Raw genomic sequence first — 16361 nt, forward strand, 5'->3', positions numbered from 1 at the left:
ACTGATGGCCACACTGATGGCCACACTGATGGTCACACTGATGGCCACACTGATGGTCACACTGCTGATCCACCTATTGAGATACTGAGCGAATTGTAAAAATGGGTCAGTATGTTCCACAATACAGTAGGAATTATCAAGTAAAACAAGCAACATGGGGCTCTTTCCCTGAGGAAGGGGGAAATGTTGAACTGTTTAAAACAGTAAAAGTCAAGTCACTTTCTTTATCACGCTTCCACGCTCGCACGGTCAAGACGAGATAATGTTATTCCAGGACCACAGAGCAGAATTACATAAATATGTTAAAATATTAAGACATATACAATACAAGTCCACAGAACACTATCCACATCTGTTCTGGGAATTCAGGAATCTGATGGTATTTGGGAAAAAAACTGTTGCCCAATCTGGACATGAGGGCCAGAGAGCTGCGGTAACTCCTACCAGATACCAGAACAGTTTACGTGAGGGGTGTGTGGAGCCCTTCACAATATTTATTTCCTTCCGCCTGCATCGAGTGTTGTAGACGTCCGTCATGGTAGGAAGAGAGCCCCCAATGATCTTTTCCGCTGATTTCACTATCCTCTGCAGGGCCTTGCGGTCTGAGGTGATACAGCTTCCAAACCAGGTGGTGATGCAGTTGCACAGGATGCTCTTGATACATCCTCTGTAAGATGTAGTGAGGATGATGGGTGGGAGATGGACTTTCCTCAGCCTTCGCAGGACGTAGAGGCACTGATGGGCTTTCTTGGCTGTGGAGCTGGTGTTGAGGGACCAGGTGAGATTCTCCACTGTGCACTCCAAGGAACATGATCCTCTTGACGACCTCAATGATCAAGCTATCAATGGTCAGCGGAGTGTGGTCCCCCTGGGCCATCCTGAAGTCGACAGCCATCTCTTTTGTTTTATTGATGTTCAGATACAAATTGTTGGCTCTGCACCAGTCCATTAGTGACTGAACCTCTTCTCTGTACACTGACTCATCATTTTTACTGATCAGGCCCACCACGGTCGTGTCATCAGCAAACTTGATGACGTGTTTCGAGCTGTGTTTTGCTGCACATTTGTGGGCCAGTAGAGTGAACAGCAGTGGGGTCAGCAGGCAGCCCTGGGGGGCCCCCGGGATCAGTGCGATGGCCTTGGAGATACTGCTATCAATTCAGACTGCCCGAGGTCTCCCTGAAAGGAATTCAAGAATCCAATTGCAGAGGGAGGTGTTTAAATCCAGCAGGATTAACTTCCTTATCAGGTATGATTGTCTTGAATGTCAAACTGAAGTCAATAAGCAGCATTTGAACATCCGAGTCCTTGTTTCCCAGGTGGATGAGGGCTTGATGGAGGGTGGTGGTGATGGCATCGTCCTTACAGCGGTTGGATCTATATGTGAACTATGGGGGATGGGTGGGTGGGGTCCAGTGACAGGGGCAGCAGGAGCTTGACATGCCCCATGACAAGCCTCTTGAAGCACTTCATGACGCATGGGTTAATGTAACAGTTCGCGCGGCGTTATTACAGCGCCAGTGATCGGGACCAGGTTTAGAATCCCACACTGTCTGTAAGGAGTTGGTAAGTTCTCCCTGTGCCTGTGTGGGTTTTCCCAGGGGGCTCCGGTTTCCTCCCAACCATTCAAAACATACCGGGGGTGTGGGTTAATTGGGTGTAATTGGGAGGCCCGGACCCATGGGTCGAAATGACCTGTTACCGTGCTATATGTCTACATTTTAAAATAAATAAAGGAATTTGATATAAGTGACATTGAGAAGTATTTCTCCTCCTGTGACTGAAGACAAGACTAGAAGTTGTGCGTACAAGATGATCAATAATGAACGCAATCAGCAATTCAGGACAAGCAACCTCTTGGTAGGTACGTGAAACCCATATGGATTCTTTGAAGTGAGTTTAATTGAGGCATGTAAGATCATACTAGATATGTTGGGAGAATGGAACAGAGCTTAAAAACATCCAATCATTGAGATATACATCACTGAAACAAGCCCTTCAAACACTGAGTCACCACCAACCTTCAACCATCTAGTCACACTCATCCCACATTATTTTCTCCACGTGTTCTCATTAACACTATTACAGTGCCAGCGATCCAGGTTCGAATCTCGTGCTGTCTGTGAGGCATCTCCATGTCACCTGCATGGGTTCCTTTGGGTGCTCCAGTATCTTCCCAGTCTCCACAAATGCACGGGGTTTGTGTTTGGGTCAGAAGGGCCTGTTCTCGTGCTGTATCTCTAAATTAAATGAACTCCAAGTTTCCAACACTCCTTAACAGGGGCGATTTACAGCTGCCAATTAACCTGCCGGCCTTGCAGGATGTGGAAAGGGACCAGAGATCCCTGAGAAAGTGCTCGAAGACACGCCCAACAGATGGAACCTGAAGTCTGGATCAAAGTGGGCCCTCGAAGCAGTGGCTCCAATACTGCATTGCCATTGTGCCATCCCCCCAACCGTCAAGTATGTAGGGGGAAAACAGCAAGAGTGGACCATTCAGCCCACTATTTTTACTGCACTCATTTCACGAGATCAAGGCTAATTGTTTACTGCAGCAACACGTTCCTGTACTGATGCCATATCCCTTGACTTCACTGCATCTAAAAAAAAGTATTAATCTCTGTCTTGAATGAAACTAAACTTCCACGGTTTTCGTGAACGGAGAATTCCACAAATTCATGACAAAATGTTTCTCCTCCACTCAGTCATGATTGGCTGACCCCTTTTTTTGAGATGATGGCTCATGGTTCTGCTCAGCTCTGCCAAAGGATACATTATCCCCATATTTATCCCATCGGGCAATGTGGAATTGGGTATATTTCAATGATATTGTCTCTCATTTGTCTAACCTCAAGAAAGTAAAGGCCCTTTACTCTCAATCACTCTCTTTCTCCCCCCCCCCCAGCCCCCCACAAGCTCCATAAATCAATTTCGTGAACCACAATTGCACTTTATAGTAATAATATCCTTCCCGACGATTGGCAACCAGACCTGTACTCAATAGCCCATGTCCAGGATCACCAGGGATTTGCATAATTGAACCAAGTCACCTCCATTTTTATACTGAAATTCTCTTGCAACAAAGGACAACAACATACAACTTGCCTCCCTCACTGCTTTACTATACCTGCATGTTAATTTTCAGTAATGGACACTCAGGTCCCTCTGAACGTCACCAACTCCTTTCCATCTTTCCCCATTTATATAATGCTCTGCCCTTCTACAACACTGAAACCTGTTGCTCCCCACTAGCCACTTAATTGCAACACAAAGCTCTCTTTTCTGTCTGTTAACTGGTCCTGACAGTAATACCTTAGCTCTTATACCACATGCTCTCATTTGCTTCAATAATCCCTTATCAAAGATCTCATGAAGGGCCAAATATACTACAACACTGACTTTGACATTCCTTGCCTTTAGTTACAACCTGAAAAACCTTGTGAAATAAGTTGAAACCAAAAAGGCTTGTTTGCATGAGCATTTCAGTGGAATGTATGCAGAGATCTGGGCAAGCTTTAATGCAGTGTCTGATGAAACAGTGGATGTGGAGCATGGCGAGTCCCATAACCATACTCGGTGAAGTTTTGCAACAGAAGGAAGAGTGGAACAAGAATGAGATTGATGTGCATTTGCTTCCTGAGACGAACCCATGTGAAATGAGCTAGTCCGGCTCTGAACAGACGAAGACACAATTTCTTCACTCCGAAGTTACACAATTTCGAGCACATCCTCATTACCCTCATTTGCCCACGCTGATATGTATTGGCTAGAATTCATTTATTTTTATATTCCATCTCTTTCTCCTGTTGTACAAATGCAAAATGCCATTGATTTGGAGGCAATTACATCAATGCAGCCAGAAAGTAACCAAGGATTGGCACTGAGATTCTTATTTGGGCATTTATTTCTGGCTGGATTCATGAGATAGGTTCATTGCCTTATTACTGAAGTGCTTCCTTCTAATGAGAAACAGCATCAAACACCATGTGTTCGAACCTGGAATTAATTCCAGGTAACAACCACTCCCAGTGCAAAATCTTTGTTCTGAGATCCCCTTTAAATCTGCTTCTCTAATCTTAAATCTATGCCCTCTAGTTTTTGATACCCCTACCATGGGAAAATTATTTTGTCATTTTCTTTGTCATCCATGCCTCTCATAATCTAGTTGTCCACAATTTATGAATTTTCTGGGCTGTATAAAAAGAGGTGATGAGTCAGCTGATAGGTGGGAGACTGAAAACGTAGCTGAAAGGTGTTCTAATAGCAACCTCTCACTCAATGTCACCAAAACCAAGGAGCTGATTGTAGACTTTAGGAAGGGGAAATCAGAGGTGTACGATCGAGTGAACATTGTGGGATCACTGGTGGAGAGAATAAGCAAAGTTTTAATTCCTAAGAATCATCATCTTGAAGGACCTTTCCTGGACCCAACATACTAATGTCATATTGAAGAAAGCACATCAGCACCTCGACTTCTCCAGGAGTTTGTGGAGGATCAGTATAACATCAGAAACCTTGGCAAACATCTTCAGATGTGTAGAGGAAAGTGTGCTGACTGACTGCATCACAGCCTGGTATGGGGGGGCACCAATACCTCTGAGCGGAAAGCCCTGCAAGAGGTAGTGGTCACAGGCCAGTACATCACAGGCAAAACTCTCCCCACCATCGAGAAAATCCACACAGAATGTAGCCATTGTAGAGCTGAAGCAGTCATCAAAGACCCTCACCACCCAGCACACGTTGTGTTCTTGCTGCTGCCATAGGTGCCCCAAGACTCGCACCACCAGGTTCAGGAATGGTTGCTACACCATCAGGCTCCTCAACAACTGTCTCAGAGACCAATTTAAAGACTTACTTTGCAGATTATTTATTACTAAATATATTTTTCTGTATTTGCACTGTCAGTTTGTTTATATTTATGTTTTTGTTTACATTTCTCTCTTTAATATACGTATCATTTTCTTGAGTACAGTTTGCATTACCAATAAGTAGAAATTCTTCCAAGCCTGTAGGAAAAAGAATCTCAGGGTTGTAAGTGATGCTATGTATGAACACTGATGATAAATCTGAACTTTGAACTTTGAGACAGTGTGAGGGTGTGAAAGGTGCTTTATAAATGCAGGTCCTCTCTTTCCTGTGGCTCCAAGATTGGCTGAACAAAGTGCATCCAGTTGCCTTTCAGGGGATTGACATCGACCTAGCTCCGCGATTTTGTGAGCTAGTTTATTTTGGCCACACTGGGAATGGAGATGCCAATGCATCAGGCAGGTCAAAGTATGGGAAGTGCTCGGTAGAAGAATCTGTCCCATTCAATCCCAGAGCAGCACATCCAATGACCTCCCTCCCCCAACAATGGGAGCATTTAATGCCATTTTGTCATGAGCTGCTCTGATTTTTTTCTGTTCAGGATACAAAACCGGTTAGCCTTTCACTCAGCAATCAAAAGCAGATCCTCTTTGAGAATCTTTTAAGATTCCATGTAGGGAAGTCTTGGCTTTCAAACTGAGGTGGTGGCCTGTTTGCTTTCAGTATGTGTAAACTGTACCTTCTCTAGTGGTCAAGGTGGGGCTAGGAAACACATAGTTACATCTGTATTTAAGAATTCATTCCATGGGTCCAGGGGATCATACACTGATTTTGCACTCATGAGATCAATGAACAATAAAATGGAGCAGATTATAACCAACCCATATCAGTATCTTTCCTTTCAGGCAATTTAAGTAACTGTTTAATGTTTGCTGTGAATGGAGCCCTATATATTCTAGTTGGTGAGGATCTGTGAGGCCAGAATCATAAGGCACTCTACCTCATTCCCTTACCCCAGGCATTCTGCATCTCCTTCAAAATCACAACATCATCTCCCTGCTGGAATAATAAAAACATTGCTTTCCCACCTTCTGTTGGATTTTGCCTACATTTATAAGCCTACTTCTCCTGATCTCCCACTCCCAACTTACTTTATTCTCATGCCCTTATTCCAGTAATTTTATTTTTCTCGGGTTCCCATCTTTCCAAAACTTGCCCCTTCTCTCCTCAAATCCTCTCTTCCAATTTCCCTCATCTTCTTTAAGAAAATCTTGCAAATGAATTTCTTTCTTTCTGTTCACCACTCCAGATTACTCCTTCTTTCCTGTGGCCATTTATCCACCATGTAATAGCAAGCTGATGAGGGTCTTTAAGCTAGTAAGAACACAGCTATGCTGAGGGAACTCAGTCGGTCTTGCGGCATCACCAAAACGTCGGTAATATATCCCTCCCTCCTATGGATGCCGCAAGACCGGCTGAGTTCCTCCAGCATTTCTGTGTTTTTAACTGCAATTATAGCACCCACAGACTTTCATGGTCTTCAAGCTACCTTGTTGCTCATGAGCAGGGAGTGTGAGAGTGTTAACCAGAGTGTGTCTGCCACCACCAGGCCCAACTCTCCTTTGCAAGTTCTCCACCCTCCTGTCAACACAGCATCCTATATTTGGCCCAATCTTCAAGATAAATTTCTTAATAGAGCTCGGTGGAATGCTGGCTGTTGAACGTAAACTCATCCTACACTCCTTGCTCCCCAGCATTAACATCCAAGTACAATCAGTACCAGCAGTTTACCTCCCTAATGCTGTCTAGAAAGGGGAGACTCAGCATTGACAGGAGAGAGGCTTCAGATGGCTCCAGTAGAATGCATGAATGCACTTGGTCAGATTCCCATGAAGCCATGGTATTTGTTAAAAGCAGCCTAATCCCAGGGGAATTCTAGTTTGGTGTGTACCCATCAGATAGCAGACAGTCCGAGCCTGCCTTGTCATTCCTGTTGAATAGCAGCACTTGAGTTACTATTTGTGCTGTGTCAAATGGAGCAAAGCCACTAACCCTTTAAATGAATTCATTCCTTTTGAACAGCCATGTATGTGGAATGCCTCATCTGTACCAGAGGTACAGATATCGAGAATACTATGATATTATACTGGATAATAACAGTTGAGGCAGGTACTATTGCAACGTTTAAGAAAAAAATTGAACATATACTTAGATAGGATGCCTTTGGAGGGATATTGGCCAAACACAGGCAGGGGGGAGACTAGTGTGGGTGAGGCAAGGGGACTGTTTCCATGCAATGCGACTCTAGGATTGTGACTACATGCTGTACAATAATATGTTATTATGCAATATTTGGAAACTTAGGAAGTGAGTGATTTGATTGGGAGAAGATAATCCCGTCTTTGACCAGTTGCGATCACAAATATTCCAAGCATTAACAAGCATAGAACAATTATTAAACATGTTAAAAGTTCCCAGTTGCCAATATGGATCTACCGCGATGCAGACCCATTAAGTTAGGCTAATGTCACCAGGTTGAGAATCAGGTGATGGACTGAGCTGCGGAAACAGTCCACAAAGATGTCAACACAGGCAGAAACAAGGATGGAGGGAATGACCTCCCTTGGAAAGGGTCAAGAAACACTTCATGGAAGCAAGACTTACGGGAGAGAATCTACAGGTCTCGTGAGATCGCTAAAGTTGCGGGAAGATGGATTCATTTGATAGGTCAGAGAGGTTCACGTAGGGCTTCTTAATTGGTGCATTTAAATATCTGGCAAGCAGAATGGCCCATTCGAGAGGAACTGGATTGCCTGAGCACCTTCAAGAATTCCTTGAAGAGACAGCTCCTCCTGCTTTCCCATGAGCTAAGTCTCAGCTAATAGAGTTGCCCCGTCTACCATCAATCATTATATATTTCTGTCCATTTGCAGAAGTGGGTTTTCTACATGTATACTAGAGTTAACCTTAGCCAGATAAAACAGCATACCTACTGCTAATGTAGATGAACGAGAAAAACGTAGCTTAAAGCAGGATAATAATAAACCTCTAACAGGAAAGCCCTCCAAATATTGAACACTCAGGATAGTCAAATGCATTAAGGGACAAAATAATAAAGAGAAAATGGGTGGGGGGTTGCACTAAAATGGGAATAACTAGGAAGAGTTGGAAAGCAGTTGAAATGAGTTAGAAAGAAGTTGGAAAGAGTTAAATGGAAGAGGGAAATGTGATGTAACCATATAACAATTACAGTATGGAAACAGACCATCTTGGCCCCTCTAGTCCGCACCGATTTAAGTGAAACCACTAGTCCCACCTACCTGCTCCTTGCCCATAACCCTCCAACCCCCTCACATCCATGCACTCATCCAAACTTCTCTTAAATGACAACATTGACCCTGCTGCAACCACCTCTTCCAGAAGGTCATTCCATTCAGCTACCACTCTTTGAGTGAAGAAGCTTCCTCTTATGTTACTCCTAAAGTTTTGCCCCCTAACCTTTAACTCATTACAATCTCACCTAGTAGACACATGCTGAAATGCTGCAGGAACTCAGCCGATCTTTTCAACGTCTATAGGAGACAAAGACACATCGCTGACATTTCCGGCCCGAGCCCTTCTTTTCATTTCGGTGACCGATCACCAGAAGAATTCTGAGACATTTGGAAAGAAGTCACAAAGACTAATAAAGAGCAAGTCATGTCTAATAAACCCAAATGAATATCTTGAAGGCATAATCCAAGCAATAAACAGGGGAATGTCCATGGAGTGAGTTTGTATGGAGTTACAGAAAACTAATTATCAGGTTGTACATAATAGGCTGCTCTTCATCAAGATGAACTATTAAACTAGCTGAAGGATTGTTGACAGAGAGCAGGGATAACATGTACAAGGAGTCTCCAGGTTATGAACGAGATCCATTCCCAAGTCTGTCTTTAAGTCGAATAGGTACATACGGTTTTTACTTAGGTTTTTACTATGGTTAGTCAAATTTCTTGAAGTAGGCATCAAGGGAGGTTTGTGCAAAGCTTTTCTTGCATCAGAATTGTGTTTTGGAGTCACAGTTACAAGGGCAAAATGCCATGATCTGCCTTAAAATGGCAGGCAGCGTTCTCTTTCCTTGAGCCGACAAATCACTGAAACCGTGCGTAGTCCATTCGTAAGTACGAGTTGCCCGTAAGTCGGACGTTTGTAACCAAGGGACTGCCTGTATATGTCTTAATTGGGAGCAGGTAAATAAAAGAATGCTTGCCTATTCAACGATGCATTCATAATTGAGATAAGACAACAGAAAATCAAAGGTATAAATTTACCAATGACTCGCAGATTAATAGTGCATTAAGGAGTATGAGATTACTTGATGGGCTGGGTGAGTGAGCACAGCTGTGGCAAATGGCCTAAGTTAGAGTTATTGCACAGCTCTTTCAGCCCAACTTGTCCGTGCTAACCCAGTTGTCTGCCCAAACTAGTTCAGCCCACATTCCTCAAAACCCTTCCTATCCATACTGTATGTAAGGTCTTACAGTTTTAGTGCAAAAAAGATCAACCTGAGTATTATTCTAATGTGCAAAATCCAAGAACAATGGATATTCTTAAAGCTCCTTGTACTTAGATCAGTGAATTATATAATCAAATGGGCTATTAGTTTTCATAATGGGGCAAATTCGGGGTTTTGCCACAACAATTAACAATAAAACTCCAGTTAGATCTAACTTAGTATAATGTTCTTTGCAGCATTCCTTAGAAAATACACACTAGGCCTTGAAGATACACGACACAGACGAACCACCAGAGTTCCAGGGGTTGAATTAGGATTGAAGACTGCACAGAATACTGGGCATGAAAGAGTAATTTAATTGAGGTTTGTGAGATTTTGGTAGAAATAGATGGGGTAAAGACAGAAAAGGATAAGAGGACGCAAACAAAATCAGGGTCAATAGAGAATGTGGAAACCAGGGCCTCATATAAGGCATGGTCAAAATGTGGAACATCTCCCACAGCTATCATTCGATTAATAGTTTTAAATGTGAGATTGATAGGTCTTTCCTCGCAAGGGACATGTTGGATTGAGTGAATGTATCGACAGGCCATGGCAGCATCAAATGACAGGCCAGAAACAAGGAATTGATTGTCTATGTTCCTTGTTCAGAGAGCATTTTGTACCCTTAAAATATTACATCAACGTTCTCACAAAATAAACTGTTTAAGAAAACTTCTATCAAGTATTTGTTTGGATGTCAATTTGTCATCAAAAGGTATCAATAGAAGAAAGTGGTAGATAAAAACCAGCAGGGCATAATGCAAGCTTTAATGAAAGTTTCACACTGTCTAAAAATAGCTTGTTTTCTTAATCAGACCTCATATTTCAACAATGTTTTCTTGAAATGGGAAAATCCAAGAATAATATTTTCCAAATGAAAATCAGCAGAAAAACTAACTCTAGTTTCCAGAAGAGTTGCAAATCAGACAAAGATGATATTTTTTTAGAAAATGAATTAAAAATAAATCATTAGGGAAGCTGCAGGAAGTGTTGAGGTGACAGGACTCTTACAAGGTTTGAACTGAGGAGCTGAGTGTTTGCCACAAATGGTGGGGGGGTGGGGGGGGGGGGGTGGATTGTATCCCTTGGCTCAGCCAGACTTACAATTCACTGTTGAATCTGTAGTACAATGGAGGAAGTTGTGTCATATTGGGTGTGAATTTCTGGTATTCCACTTGGAGGTCGGCCAACAAAGATACATCATGGCAAGTATGAGCTTTGCCAGGCGCTAACTACCTATAACCACGGCCAAAATGCTGGAGGAACTCAGCTGGTCTACCCAGCATCTTTGGGGAAACAAAAATATATCACCAACATTTCAGGCCTGCGCCCTTCTTCAAAGAAAAATCAGAAAAGGCAGAAGGAGGAAATCTCAGAATTCAAAGAATGGGGGAGGAATCCAGACCAACAAAAGGTGTTAATTGGATGTGATAATGGACTAGGACTCAATGGTTCTCAACCCTTTTCTTTCCACTCACATCCCACTTTAAGTATTCCCTATTACATCGGAGCTCTGTGATTAGCAAGGGATTACTTAAGGTAGGTGGGAAAGGAAGATTGAGAATCACTGCTTTAGACCCAATTGTTCCTGAAATATTTGGCTTGAGAAAAATTGTCATTGGCCCATTTCCTCTGGAGTTATGAAACCGTGCACATAACGAGTCAATGAGGTACAATTAAAACAGTGGTTTTTAAATTTTTTCTTTCCACCCACATACCATCTTAAGCAATCCCTTACTAATCACAGAGCACCTATGGAATAGGGAATACTTAAAGTGGGATGTGAGTGGAAAGAAAAAGGTTGAGAACCACTGGTCTAAGTAGAATATTGCCTTTTGCCTCTTCTGTCCTTTCTGATTTTTTTCCCTGAAGAAGGGCTCCGGCCCAAAATGTTGGCAATGTCTCCTATAGGCGGTGAAAAGACTGGCTAAGTTCCTCCAGCATTTTGGTGTGTTTACTACAATCACAGTGTCTGCAGCCAATCGTGTTTCACTCTGTAACTACCTGAGCTGTTTGAAAGTCTTGCATAACATTAAAAAATGAGCAAGGGTACAGAAAATCACCAAGGCTCAGAATGAAGAGCCTAAGATACACCACTTAAATTATTGGGTAAGACAAAGCAGAACACGTCTTTGACTCTCTCTGCTTTATTTTCCTCACAGGCGAAAGCAGCCCAGCAAGCAGCATCCTGCCTCTTCCTGAAGGATCTCAGTCAGAATCTCCAAACCCAGAGCCCACAGGAAATCAAATGAGTAGGTATCCACTGAGAATCTTTTATGCCCACAGTTGGGCGGACGGTTTGGACATTGCCACCCAGGCAATGCCCAGGCTGAAAGAGAAATGGCCACAGTGCCCAGGCTGAAAGAGAAATGGCCACAGTGCCCAGGCTGAAAGAGAAATGGCCACAGTGCCCAGGCTGAAAGAGAAATGGCCGCAGTGCCATTGCATGGCCCCAGTTAACAGTCGCCGTTTTCACACCACGGGCGAGCAGTGATCCTACTTGGACCCGGTGAGATACCCGGGAATTTGCTCTGCATGGCAATGTAAGGGAGACACGCACCCCACAATCAATGACGCGTTACGTGCTCACAGGAGTAAGAGTAAGTCCCCCCGACTGTTGGTCGCTTGCTTGCCCACCTGCTTGCTCCCTTCCTCCCCTCCTAGCCATCTGCCCGTCTCCACGCTTCAGGGCTGCTTCAGCACGTCGCGACGCCGACACAATGCGGGACGAATGGCCAACTTTGTTTTCCATAATCCCTCACGCAGCTGAAACCGCTCTGGGGAATCCAGCTGTGTGAGGGATTATAGTTAACGAGGACGGCCATTCATCCTTCATTGTCCTGCTGTCTTAATGTGCTGAAGTGGCCCGCTGTTGTCAAGAGGAATTAATCTTTTCATTTTAATCACCTACGTGACACAGCACGCAAGTGTTGATGGCACGAGGCTTCCCCTGGTCGGCTATTTGCCTTTTCACATCACAGGGAGAGGGTAGTCCAGGAAAATTACCCAGGGCAGTGACCATGAGTTAGGGCCATGGTCCCATTTAAAGTTTCCGGGTGACATTTTCACACCGCTGGTTCATGGGAGGGTCCCGGGAAAATTTCATGGGAATCTTTATTTTGCACTGTTTGTGAAAAGGCCAAATGGGAAATTGTTCCCACCCCAGGATAAAGCTGGTACAGGATGGCAGCCTTATATGAAGGAAGAAGGTGTCACATAGCTGCAAGAAATATATCTGACGTTTATCTAAGGCACTGAAGAGCTTAATTTGACCATTACATTTTCTCACTCTTTGTCATGCTTTATTTCTCACATTTCCTAACACCATAGAATGAGGCTGTTCAGCCCATCAAGTATCTGCTGGGAAGCCCATTCTCCCATCAAATTTTCTTGCCCTTTAATCACTGATTCTCCCACCAGATACAAGGGATAATTCACAACAGCCAACTAAACTACCATGTGGGAGGAAAGCAGAGCAGCTGGAGTAAACTACAGTCACAGGTCAAACCGCACGCGCGCGCGCACACACACACACACACACACACACACACACACACACACACACACACACACACACACACACACACACACACACAGGCACAGGCACACATATACACACAGGCACACACACAGGCACATGCACACACAGACACACACATACACACACATACAGACACACACACACACACATGCACACACAGTCACACACATGCATGCACACACACTCACATACACATGCACCCACACACACATACATGCACACAGACACACAGACCCACACGTACATACAGACACACACACACTCACATGCATATACACGTGCATGCAAAAGCACACACACACATGTGCATGCACATACTTACATACACACACACGCACCCACACAGAGACACACACACATGTACACACACAGACACACATGCACACGCAAAATCACACTCGCACACGCGCATGCACATACTTACATACACACGCACGCACCCACACAGAGACACACACACACGCACACACAGAACCTAAGGACAGCATTAAACCACAGTCACGGCAGCAACACCTCTGTACAACCCATCTGATTTGGAACAGCACAGAGGCATTTTGTGTCAGTCTGGTGTTTGTAGAGGGTCTGTGAATTAGCCAGGTCAGTTCAGCATTAGTGTTCTGGAAGACATCATGGCTTGAAACCCAAAGTTAGCCCCTCATCTCAGATTAATAGCAACAAATCAATGCATGGAAGATTACACCATGATGACGTCACTACACCACAAGGTCAGGTGACTTGTTTGGTGTCCTGGTGCCAAGCCCTGGTTTGACCTGATGCAGGGCATGGAGGTCATGGTTTTTAGAGGGTTAGCTTGACATGAAATCACAGTGGTATGCCTTGTTTTTCTGCTCGCATCCCCTCCCTCCCTCATCTCCCTCCCCCCACAGTTAAACCCAGGTTCACGCAGCCCAGCAAGATGCGCCAGCGAGTAATAGCCCGGCCGGTTGGTAGCTCCGTCCGCCTGAAGTGCACGGCGAGTGGGAATCCCCGCCCTGACATCGTGTGGTGGAAGGATGATCAGCGGATTGCGGAGGATAGGAAGAACAGGTGGACCCTTAGCCTGAGGAACCTGAGGCCTGACAGCAGCGGGAAGTACACATGTCACGTCTTCAACACCGCAGGCGAAATCAACGCCACCTACAAATTGGATGTTGTCGGTAGGTTGCTAGCCTATGCCCAACACTAAGCCAAAACACCTCACGTTCCCTGTTCAGACCCTTCTGAAGTGTGGTCACTGATGGAAGGTAGGCCCTGTGGGCCCATGCAGTGTTGGAGTGGGAACTCACAGTGTCCAAGGGGACGGTGGCCGAATTCAGGGGGCGGTGGCCCCACGGAGGATGGCATGTGTGCTTGATGATGAAAATCATGTTTTAATTTGATGGAGTAACACTATGTAATAGAAAGGTGGACGTGACTACTGCTTCTTATGGGTTTTTACCACGTTAACAGTGGGTTTTTTATTGCAGTTCTGTGTGTGCTTTCTTCTGTAATGTAGTTTTAAATAAAGTTTGTATGTTTAAAAAAATGTGGGCTATGCAGCTGACAGTTCAGGCACAGGCTGATCCCATGGACAGCAATGATGAGGAATGGTGTGCAGCTCACCAGAAGTATCCCGCTGCCCTCCATCAAAATGTACGTCTCTTCACAGTGTCTGATCCAAAGGGCTGAAACTTTCAGCAGTGGAGCTCCCTCCTCAAACGTGCACAAGAACTACCAACAAGGACTGGCTTGTGGGATCCTGTAGCCCTGAACCAAGGGTTCTGCCAATGCCAGTCAAGTGGAGCGGAACTTGGGAGCAAAGTCAAAGAGGTGTTTGCGTAAAGAGCTGGAATCACCTACAGTGGTTCCAGAGGATAGGACCAAAGTGGCAAATGTAGGTCAGCTACTGGCTTTGAGGGGAGTGGTGGGGGGAAGGGATAAGGAAGAAGAAATGAGGACTCAGTTGGATGAGGTTTACAGTTTAGACAATATACAGATACAATGAAAGTCTTACTTGTTGCAGCTTCCCAAATGCAGAAAACACACAAACTCAAATTAAGTATAATTAAGATGCCATAGAAAGAAAAAAATAATAAATATACAAGAAAATGAAATAAGTAAGAAATATTCATTTTAGTCTGGAGAAGACTGCAGAGGTCGAGAGGAGAGGTTTGTAACCGGGGATGCAGATTTTGGCTGTTAATATGTTGTGGGGTCAACATGTAGAATGAGAGGCAAGGAAAGAAAGGTCCAGGACTCAGTTATGCCTGATCAGATCTGAACCATCACACTCTAACCTTCCATCGCTCCCCTGACGCTCACTTCTAGCATAGGACTGGGACTGGGCCTCAGTGCAAATCATCCTTTTCAAACCCCCTTAAAACTTCCCTAAACTGAGTCCGTTTCTGCAGACGATATTGGAATTATGTGTGGGGCCTATCTGCATGGGGAGGGATCAGACACCCCCCTCCCCCTATCCCCAGCAGGGAAGGTGCTTGTAGAGAGTAAGCTTACCCACATCCCCTGCCCCCATTTGCCGCAAGTGTTGCCATCTGGTAGGATGGAAGAAGAGTTTCAAACATTTCTCACACCATTTCCTTTCCTATCCTTGCAGAGCGAACAAGATCCAAACCTGTTTTAACTGGGACTCATCCAGTCAACACCACAGTGGAGTATGGCGGTACAACCTCCTTCCAATGTAAGGTGCGGAGTGACGTAAAGCCAGTTGTCCAATGGCTAAAGCGAGTGGACTATGGGTCGGAGAACAAGTACAACTCAACCATCGAGGTGGGGGGCCAGAGGTTTGTGGTCCTCCCAGCCGGCGACGTCTGGTCTCGCCCAGACGGCTCGTACCTCAACAAGCTGCTGATAGCACGGGCAACGGAGGACCACTCCGGGATGTACATCTGCCTGGGCGCCAACACCATGGGCTACAGTTTCCGCAGCGCCTTCCTCACCGTGCTCCCAGGTGGGTCACCGACCGTCAACCCTGCCCCCAAGGTTCGGGAGCCCCCCTCAGGTCACATAGGGCTCAGAACAGATTGAGACAGGATCAGGGAGGGACATGCCCACTGTCAGTGCAGCTCCTGACCCTGGCCCTTGAGAAGTCCTAAGAAGGCCTCCTCAAGATATCATCAGGGATCGCTTTGAATTTGGCGTCTCTTTAGCAGGATATAGTAACAGAACTTGACCACATGGTCCTTGATGAGCTTTCCTCTTGGGTGTTAACATTACCAATGTTGTGACAAATCAACAGGGAAACATCTCGACCAGTTTGGCAGGAAGTGAAAGGTACCAATGAGTTCAAGAGCTGGGATTCAATAATGAGCCTGCTAAACCCCTCCCCTGAGTCTTTCTCATTCTCTATCCTTCTGTCTCCAGCTCCTCACCCCCCCCTTCCCTACCCTCTCCATTGAGAGCACTGTCCCCTTCCCTCATCACCTCTGCTTTTTTTCCTTCGATCCACCTGTGACCTATTACCTGTTAGCCTGTGCT

The 16361-nt window shown here is 44.9% G+C and overlaps 1 protein-coding gene across 1 annotated transcript in view; it reads left to right on the forward strand.

Annotated features, from left to right (window-relative positions):
- The window catches only part of LOC138742947 (fibroblast growth factor receptor-like 1), a 178246-nt gene that overhangs the window by 159516 nt on the left and 2369 nt on the right, over positions 1 to 16361 (forward strand). The window contains exons 4-6 of the mRNA XM_069897822.1: positions 11509 to 11598; positions 13775 to 14044; positions 15481 to 15834. Coding sequence (XP_069753923.1) covers positions 11509 to 11598; positions 13775 to 14044; positions 15481 to 15834 — 714 coding nt within the window. The remainder of the gene's footprint in view (positions 1 to 11508; positions 11599 to 13774; positions 14045 to 15480; positions 15835 to 16361) is intronic.

The sequence above is a fragment of the Narcine bancroftii genome, chromosome 9 (assembly GCF_036971445.1).
Source record: "Narcine bancroftii isolate sNarBan1 chromosome 9, sNarBan1.hap1, whole genome shotgun sequence".
Classification (NCBI taxonomy): domain Eukaryota; kingdom Metazoa; phylum Chordata; class Chondrichthyes; order Torpediniformes; family Narcinidae; genus Narcine; species Narcine bancroftii.